At 43.2% G+C, this 10,295-nt stretch overlaps 1 protein-coding gene across 1 annotated transcript in view; it reads left to right on the plus strand.

Annotated features, from left to right (window-relative positions):
• Positions 1–3,882: 3,882 nt before the first annotated feature.
• The window catches only part of LOC109911064 (pleckstrin homology domain-containing family G member 3), a gene marked incomplete at its 3' end in the record, with an annotated part of 46,115 nt that continues 39,702 nt past the window's right edge, over positions 3,883–10,295 (plus strand). The window contains exon 1 of the mRNA XM_048621431.1: positions 3,883–4,339. Coding sequence (XP_048477388.1) covers positions 3,926–4,339 — 414 coding nt within the window. The remainder of the gene's footprint in view (positions 4,340–10,295) is intronic.

Below are 10,295 nucleotides of genomic sequence, written 5' to 3' on the forward strand. Positions count from 1 at the left end.
AGCACTGGTTCTCCTTATTCCTCCCTGTCAGCATTCTCACAATATTTGAATTGATGTTACCTCCCTATATAATGTCCCAGCCTTACACCTGGATGGGTTCTCTCCCTCAGGCCTGCGCAGTGCAGAAGCGGATTTTTTGCTGCTCCTGGAGGATTCAGGAATGAAGAAAATAATCCCATGAAGGGACTAAAAGTTTGCACTTTGCTTTTTTCTCCTTCATTTTCTTTTCATGGAAATATTGACGATGTTATTTGAGATATAATTAAGAGGTTACATGATAATGCCACCAGGGGTAGGAAATAGCTGAGTTAGTAAGCTTAGGTATTTTCCGGAGTTGAGCAAGAAGTACTGTTTTTTTTTAAGCACCTATCTTCAATGTGGAATTCCCAAGCCTGTGTTGGGATAATGTGGGTAATTCGAGACATATCATTTAGACAATTGCAACAGGCTTTTGAAGGAACTGGTGCCCTTGTAATATTTCCTGGAGCTAGAGCGTTCCTCACCTTGAGTCCATTGGAGACTAATTGATGATTAATCGCCACAGTCAGCAATACCTCCTTTATTGCTGCATCATATGACACACGGATATTAAAGGTGAACTACTTGGACCTTGGCCCTCTCTCATCCAGCAGTTCTTATCTTCCAGTTCTGCCTCTTAGTTAAACAGAACCCACTCCAATTCTCTGACTGACAACTATAAAGGGCAGGTTCACGAGTGAGGTAATAACCTGAGGGCCTCTTAGGTGGAGATAATATATTGCTATTCGGAAGTAAACCGAGGTAATGTTCCTGAATGATAGAATTCACCCTTTAGTCGCCATCACCACAGATTTATTAGCTTGTTTGTGGGATCTTGCTGTGTGCTGCCATGTTTCCTTTTGAAACAGAGAAATGAGAAATTTTGTTAATGCAGCAACTTATTACCATCTGGAATGCGGTGCCAGAAAGGGTGGTGGAAACAGATTTAATTGGGAATTTAAATTGAAAACATACAGTTGAAGAGGAAGGATTCACCTTCAATGACGAAGGAGCACGGCTGTGGGAGGAATTGGCTGGTTCTTCTGAAGAACCTAGACCAGGTCAGTGGGCAGAATGGCCTCCCTTTGTGTGATTCCGAGAATGAACAGAATCCTCAGGAGAACCAAATGGTGCCAACCTCGTGCTTGGCACGCATGCCTTTGGAGAGCCTTCTGATCGCACAATGTTATTCAAACATCTTGGCTGAGTCTATTTGGCTGTCAATAGCCTTTTTCAACCTGCTACATATGAATAAACAGGCGTTTATTCAATCAGGGTTATGGGGCAAAGGCAGAAAAATGGAGCTGAGAATCAGCCATGATCTCATTTGAATGGCCGAACAGACACATTGGGCTGAATGGCCTACTTATGCTGCTACATCACATATGGTCTAATGGTGCCAGATAAAGAAAACAAAATGTGTGCATGTTTGTAATTCAGAAAAATGGCAGTCGGTAGCCAGTTACAACAATCGGCAATGATTGATAAGAATGATGTACTTACCTGTTCTGTCTGCTATAGGAAAGATGTTGCCGAATTTGAAAGGGTGCAGAAAAGATTTACAAGATTTACGAGCTGCCAGAGGAAGTGGTGGAGGCGGGTACAATTACAACATTTAAAAGGCATTTGGACGTGAATAGGAAGGTTTAGAGGGATATGGGTAAAATGTTGGCAAATGGAACTAGATTAGTTTAGGATATCTGGTCAGCATGGACGAATTGGACCGAAGGGTCTGTTTCTATGCTGTGCTCTATGACCTGGTCCAGTTCCTGACATCCCTAACCCACCTCAGCTGCACCTTCCTTTAGTGGTTAGCATTGCTGGGGCCTCAGAGCTTCTGATCCTAGCAATGGACTGGTGGCACCAGTTGGTCTGCCAACCTTAATTGGACACAGGATTCATAGGTGATCGATTAGGAAGCTTCTTGGTACCGTCTGTGTCCACTTTAATCAAACCCCTGTTTGCTTGTCACTTGAATCAGAACGTAAGAAATTGGAGCTGTAGTGGATCATTTGCCCTTTCAATCCTGACCTGCCATTCAGTATGATCTTTGCCGATCTTCAGTTTCAATTTCATTTCTCCACGTCCTCCCTAGATCTCTTCATCCTCCGAGAAATCAAACATTTATGTGTTCCAGCCTTGAATATCTTCAACAAGGGTGGAGAATTCCAAAGGTTCTCTGAAGGAAAGTTTTTGTGAGATCCCAAGTGATTGGTCCCTTACCTGAGCCTGTGGACCCGACCCCACATGCGCACGCGCGCACACAGCCTCCGTGTCTACCCTCTCAAAGCCCCTCAGTTCTGGTTTGCTCACCTTGTTTATGTTCCTTCCCTTCCCTGTCAATTTATATGGCAGGTTTCCTTGCTCCCTCCTGTTAATCAGGAAGCACTTCCTCAGATGAAGGCTGGTAGAAATCTGGACCACTCCAACCCTGCCCTGTCGAGGTTGGGGGCTGGAGCGGGCTGCCCATTGAAAACTGAGTTTGGTAGATTTCTCTGAGGCAAAGTGAGGATTCGGGAACCAAACACTAAATGCACATAGGGACTATTCTAACCAGATAATGCAACACAACTGGGGGACTAAATGGCCTTATGAACATCCCACTGCAACAAAATATTGATGAAGCTCTGAAATAAAAAGAGAGACTGGTATTTACTTGGTGATGCTGCAAAGTGTTTACAGCCAACAAAGTGCTAGTGAAGTGTATTTTTGCCATTGTTGAAAACTGGCTGGTGATTTTGCACAGACAAGCAAGATCATCTGATATTTTTTTGTGTCTAGACTGAGTGTTAAATGTCGGTCAGAATACTGGGGTTAACATCCCTGATCATCCGTGAGAGCTTTCCGATTCACTTGATCAGTCAAAAGAAGCAAAAATAGACTCGGGCCTGAAACATCAGGGCTGGATGAAGATTATTATTATGGCTCAGTCTGTACAGTTTGTTGAGAAGTGAGTCTTGTTTCTCTCTGCATTTCCCCTCCCCCCTCCACCCCCCTCTCCACTATAATCCCAAAGTAATCCTCCTAACTGGAACAACAGAAAATGTGTTAAGGAGATCACTGCAAAGACTTTAATGAAGGATGTGTTTCCAAGTCAGAGACAAGGTGATTGGCACCCATCACACGAGCTGATTATCGACAGTCTACCTGGCTTAATAAAGGCCTTCTGTTTCTTTATTCTTTTTGTTCAACTTTGTTCCATGTGTCTGCAGTTCAGGGAGCACCCAAGACCGAGTCCCATCCCAAAAACTTGAGCCCTCTTGATGTAAAGGTGACAGAGGCCCATCTTTTTGGATCAGACGTTAAACCAAGGCCACGTCTCTCAGTCCGTTATAGACCACCTCGTGACATAACGGGGAGAATTTATATCCCCCCCCCCACCACCCCAAAGCCCCGTCACTTAAATCACAGGTTGGAATGTCGTTGCTGTTTGTGGCACAAAATGACAGTCTTATTTCCTACTTTTTGCAAATGTGACGGTGCTTCAGAAAGTACAGACTTGGCTAGAACGTGCTTGGTGGAAAAAAAAGGGGAAAAAAAAGGCAACCCTTGCATTTAGATGGCGCCTCCCGTGACCACAGGATGGTCTAAAGAACTTTGACTACACTTCAGAAGTCCCTATGCTAGTTGCATTGTTGTATTGTGGGAATGGCATAAAGCTTTGGGATTTGCTGAGGATCATGCATTTAATGTCATCTGCGGCCTGTACATGCAATCCCAGAGTGCTTGTAAATTTTATGAGTGAAGTATCTGTCTGATCTCTCTCTCTCTCTCTCTCTGATGTATAAAATCATATGTGAATGTTTGAGGCAAGGAGCTATAAAATACCCTCCTTTTGTCTTTCCTCTTACCTTTTCCAGAATCTCCGAGGACTTCTTCTGCCTCTTCTCTGAGCAGCCATGACAGGATGTCCACAGTCACCACTTCCACCAGCTCCATGTCGGTCAACACAGACTGCTCGGACAGCGAGCGCCCGGTGAGTGTCGCCTCCTCGGGCTCCCTGCCGGATTGGCGCGGTGCTGATGGGACCCCTCCCCCGGGCACCCATGCCCCAGATGCTGGGCTCCCGGCAGAGGAGTGTGTGCGGGTGGAGCTGGCACCTCCCCTCCGGGCGCTGAAGGCTGACCGGGTGTGCAACAACAACAACAACATCATTCCGGGTCGGAGGACCCCCGATGGCAGCTACCACCAGGTCCCCTTGTCTCCCATAGCGACCAGGGCCATGGCCCCCAACCCCAAGCTGTCGTACGTGGACAGGGTCGTCATGGAGATAATTGAGACTGAGCGGATGTATGTGCAGGATCTGCGAAGCATCATTGAGGTGAGTGTGTGTGATGGTCTTTCACCATTTGTTTGGACAGAACTTGATGTCAATGAGGTTTGAACTTTATAAAAACAAATCAGGATTTAAAAAAAAACCAAAATGTATCAAGAAATGAGTTGTAAGTTAGCATTGGCACCTTATTTGGAAAGCAACAGTTTCTGGGCTATTGGGAAGAGTTAGGGCTGGTGCTGGTGAGACTAATTCTTCCAATGAACTGAGATGACATCATGGGCTGAATGGCCTCCACAGTGCTATAAGATACAAATGTGCCCCCATCTACCCAACACACAAACAGAAGGATCCCTCAAAGGATTCCAGTTCAAACATGCCGGTGTTCATTTCAGTCAGGCTGTTATGAAAGATGTCTTCACTTCAACTGGCATGATGTGTCTACCAAGCCATCGTTCTAACTCAGTATTCACACTCTCACCTCAGCATTGCAAAGTCTAGGGTTCAAGTCCTTTCAGTCCCCTCAGGTGGATATAAATAAATCAATGGCATTATTCTAAAAAAGAGGTGAGAAGATTTCCTTGGTGACCTGGCCAATTTTTGACCTTTGTTTGCAATCTTGTGCACTTGTTAAAATGAGCAGGAGTAGACAATTCATCCCATTGATTCTGCTCCACCATCCAATACGATCATGGCTAATCTTGGGTTTCCTCTCTGGCTGCTCCCATTGTTCCTCAGAAAGAGATCAACGATTTGGTCTATCTTAGCCTAAAATGTATTCAGCAATGGTGGATTCACAAACCTCTGGGTAGAGAATTCCCAAGGTACACAACTCTTTGAGTGAAGTAATTTCAACCACTCTCACACTCTAAATGATCTGTCCCTTATTCTGTGTTTTAAATTCCTCAACGGTGGAAACAATTTCTCCTCATCTACCTTACCAAGTCACATCAGAGCCATGTATCTTTTTCCACTGTAACAAACTTGTATCTATCCTTCTGGGAATATAGGAACTCTGATGCTTGCAACTTTCCTAACCCTAAAGTTTAAAGTATTATTTTGTTCTGAGGATTCCTGAGCTCAATCCTGGCCCAGGATGGAAAAAGAGCCATATGTTTGCTGAGGTATCCAATTTAAAATTGGTTTCTCTGTAAAATCAACATCTCAAATTTCTTCCTCCGGATCTGAACCACCAAGAAAGTTGAATTCTTGCTGCAGGTCTGTCAAGTCCTACAAGAGGAGTTGATCGTGTGGCTCTGTATTTGTTAAGAGGGACTCCTGCACACTCCTGTTGCTTTACCCCAGCCTTTCTCTTTGCACTTGTGACTCTCCATACAACTGTCTGAGTTGGGTTTCTGCTGGTGGCGTTCCCTTATGGCTTGGTACATGCCCTATTTCTAAGTGCGTTTGCCATTGGTGCAATTCCTAAGTGATTGATTGTATCTTCTACATCTCTAAGTATTTTCTTTTCTGTATTGCCTTACATTCCATGGGAGATTAGAATCATAGAGTTTTACACTGTTATGTCACTTTACACACCATCTACCATCTTATTGCCCACGCACTATCATCTGTCGATCTCTTTTTGCGGCCTCCTACTCTGCTTCAGCAAATCTAGACATACTACTGGCTGCCTCTATGTCTAGGTCATTAATACAGATTGTAAATAGCTGAATCTTGTAGCACTGCAATAGTCATAGTCTTCCAACCTGAAAATGCTGCGATCATGCCCATGTTTTGCCCCCTGTCTGTTAAGCAACTCTTTAATTATGCTAATATGTACCCACTAACTCCATGAGCTCTTAGCATGTGTGCTAACTTTTTGTGTGGGACCTTAATTGAATGCCTTTTGGAAATCTGGGTATACAACAGTAAAATCCTGGTGAGTCGAATCCCAAGGGATCTGTCCTCGAATTTGTTAGTTTGCTTTATAGTCATTCATGGGATGTGGGCAACACTGGCTAAGCCAGCATTTCTTTTCCATTCCTAATTGCCCTGGAGAAGGAACAGTGAGCTGTCTTCTTCAACCATTGCAGTATACGGACACCACAGTGCTGTTAGGAAGGGAATTCCAGGGTTTTGTCCCAGCAGTAACAAAGGAATGGTGATACATTTCTAAGTCAAGATGGTTTGTGACTTGGAGAACTTGTAGGTTATAGTGCTCCCATACATCTTTTGTTTCACGCTGGTCGAGGACATAGTTTGGAAGATGCTGCCAGAGGAGTGTTTGTGATTTACTGCAATGAATCTTGAAGATCATACACACTATGCCACTGTGCATCTTTGGTATAGGAATGAATGTTGAAGATGGTGATGGGTTGCCAATCGAGTGGGATCCTTTGTCCTGGATGCTCTCAAGCTTCTTGAGTGGTGTTGGAGACAAGTGGAATATTCCACCACACTGCTTGTAGATAATGAAACAGTATGTGAGTTACTCTCCACAGAATTACCAGCTCTTGAAGTCACTGTATTTATGTGGCTAGTCCAGTTCAATGTTTGGTTGATGGTAACTACAGGAAGTTGGTGGTGGGGGTTTTCGGTGATTGGGATGCCATTGAATGTCAAAGGGTAGTGGTTAGATTTCTGCTTAGTGGAGATGGTCATTTCCTGGTAATTGTATGGCAGCAAAATTACTTGTCACATGTCAGTCCAGGCCTAGATATTGTCCAGTTCTTGATATAAATGGACCTGAGTTGCCTCTTTATCTTAGGAGTTGAAAATAGTGTTGAAGGTTGTGAACTCTGTTTTTTTCCTGTATTCTGTCTCGTCGTTTGCAATGTGCCCTACACAGTGGTGTTTTTTGTGAACTTGTAGGTGGAGTTGGGACAGAATCTCCATCTCAGGATGGAGGCAAGATCATTGATAAAGCAGCTGAAGATGGCTGGGCCAAGGAGTCTACTCTGACCAACTCCAGCAGTGATGGTCTGAGTCCAAAAATCTCAACTATCTTTCCTTGTGCTGGGTATGACTCCAACTAGTGGAGAGCTTTCCCTGAAATTCCAACTGCACCAGTTTGCCACGGTTCTTCAGTGTCAAACCTGATCAAATACTGCCTTTCTGTCAAGGAAGCTTTGAGGCAGCTGAGGAGATACTGTGTAATCGAGTTTGTCAAAAAAAACTGTCAATGGAATCAGTGAACACGTGAAAAATGTCTGTTAATCAATTTGTTCACAACTTGCAATACTCTGACCTTGTAAAAGGCATTAAAAAATGTCTGCCAGGAATTAACTCGGAAATATTTATAATGACCTATGACAAGCTTTTACAAGTTCAGCTAATCCAGAGTTACCAGTATGGAATTTTGACTCATTTGTGGTCTAATTATTCTTTTGTTGGTGTGTGGGTGTGAGCCCCTGTAATGTGAGTTGATGCTGATTGGATTCTAGCGTCAGGTTCGTTCAAATGTTGTTTACAGTTGAGGCTGATGGCCTTAATATAGCTCATATCATGACCTAAGGATGGTCCTCGGCTCTTTACAGCCAATTAAGTATATTTGAAATAATCATCAGTCAAGTGCAGGATACCCTGTGCTAACCAATATATGCATAGGATGATTCCTTAAAAAGCTATAAAAGATAGCCAGATGATCTGACATGTTGGTTAAAGGATATGTATGAGTCAGGACCCAGAACTCTCTTGCATTTCTTCCAAACCCAGATTTGTTTGTGGGAAGATCTATTAAGAGCTTGTGGACAATACAGATCCAGTACTTTATGTTCCTGGAGCACTTTCTATGCACTGACTGCATGAAAAGACATGTGACACTACACTGTGACAGCCAAGAAGCATGGATGTAGTGTCTGTCACTTTAGGAGTGGCTTTGTATGGATTGTTTGAGGAGCTCCATATTTATTCATTTTCTGGATACGTGGAATTTTTTACAAGATGTCAATGAAAGGAGAGTTGAACATTTCCTTTCAACATTTCCTTTCTTGGAGTAGTGGGGCCAGAGAAAGTCTCTTCCATCTCGATTGCAACGGGATTAATACAGTACGAGAAAAGTACCAAATATGGACCTACGCATTCCGTTGTTGTGTCAATATAAACTTTGTGGAATACTCTGGTCACTGGCTCAAATTATACTCATTACTCCATCCCTGGTGATAGATCTGCAGCCAGCAATTCTTCACACCCTTATTTTGATTTAATTTATTATTATCACATGCTTTGTTTTGTGTGCAGTACAGGCAGATCATACCACACAAAATGCATTAGGGTAATAGAACAGAGCAAAGAATGCAATGTTATGGCTGCAGAGAAGGTGCGTTCAGAAGTCTAATAACATTGGGGAAGAAGCTGTTCTTGAATCTATTGGTCTGTGTGTTTATATTTTATGTATCTTCAGCCCAACAGAAGAGGTTGGAAGAAGTTATAACTGGGGTAAGTCTTTTTGATCATGTTGGCTGCCTTCCTGAGGCAGCAAGAAGTTTAGAGGGAGTCAGTGGGTGAAAGGTTGGCTTGCATGGTATGCTGGGCTATGTTCACAACTCTGTAGTTTCCTACGATCCTGGGCAGAGCAGTTGCCATACCAAGCCATGATGCATCTGCGTAGAATGCATTTTATGATGCATCTATAAAAATTAAGTGTCTTTGTGGACATGCCGAATTTCCTTTGCCTCTTGAGGAAGTAGAGGCATTGTTGTTTTCTTGACTCTAACATCAACATGGGTAGACCAGGACAGATTGTTGGTGATCATCGCTCCTAGGAACTTGATGCTTTTGACCATCTCCAACTCGGCTCCATTGATGTAGTCAGGGGCGTACTCTACACCTTGCTTCCTGAAGTCAATGACCAGCTCTTTCGTTTTGCTGATGTTGAGGGAGAGATTGTTAACTTTACACCACACCAACAAGCACTCTATTTCTTTCCTGTATTCTGTCTCGTCGTTGTTTGATACCCGACCTACAAAAGTGGTGTTGTCAGCGAATTTGTAGATGGAGTTAGGATGGAATTTGACCACACAATCTTGAGTGTATGGTGAGTATACTAAAGGTCTGAGCAGAGCTCCATAACTTTGTTTGATACAATCGAGGTTCTAACAGCGCCTTTGGGAAATGTTACCACTGTGACTGGGTGTGTTGCAAGATTCCAAGTGCACACCTTTCCGTTTACTGAAATCATAGGAAATTGGAGGTTGGCTGTTTTGGGATTTATAGACAATGGCTCGATCAGGTTCAGAAACCCTATTTTTGATCTTGATTGACTCATCTTTAATAAAAGCCAAATATGGTAGATTCTGGAGATCTGATTCTAAAAGCAGAAATTGCTGTAGAAACTCTCCAGGTCTAGCAGATTCTGTTGAAGAGAGAAGCAGAGTTAATGTTTTGAGTCCAAAGTGACTCTAATTTAGCATCATTTATCTTTAGATGGTTTCTGCACTGGAGTTTCCCCAACAGGGTCCTCCTATTGCAAAGCTGTCCAGGAATCCACAAACTCGGCAGCAAAAAAAAAGTAGAAACTCTGCCTCCTTTTACATGACCGAGTGTCATGTTCTGCAGTTTAAATGTCCAGCAGACACATTAACAGCTAATGAGAAAGAGTGAGTATACAAGTGAGGTTGTTAGGTGTCAACTCCAGAAGTGTTGGAGGCATATGTTGTTTGAATTGGGAGGGAGGCTTTAGCTACCCAGGAGTTAGAGTAGATATTTTATCTTGTAAATTTTTGTAGATAACCATCAAGCCGAAGTGAGACTCTGACTTTAAAGGGCTTCTCCAGGAGTCTAGAAGTTTGTTTTCTTAGGCAATTCTCTTGAATCAGGAGTTCTTCAAATTCAACCTGGCATTCCAACGGATCAAACCTTTTATCCATTCACTTCCTGTTGCTTTAATTCCAAAGTTCTCACCTTTACCCGAGTGGATTAAATTACTTCCTATTCATTCCCATTGTCTCAATTTCCAATAGACAAAACCTCTTCCCATGCTTCCCGAATCTGGGAGAGCAAGCTTTATAATTAGGTGTAGAGCTGGATGAACACACAGCAGGCCAAGCAGCATCATAGGAGC

This window comes from Rhincodon typus, unplaced genomic scaffold (genome assembly GCF_021869965.1).
Source record: "Rhincodon typus isolate 14 unplaced genomic scaffold, sRhiTyp1.1 hic_rhity00000658, whole genome shotgun sequence".
Lineage (NCBI taxonomy): Eukaryota > Metazoa > Chordata > Chondrichthyes > Orectolobiformes > Rhincodontidae > Rhincodon > Rhincodon typus.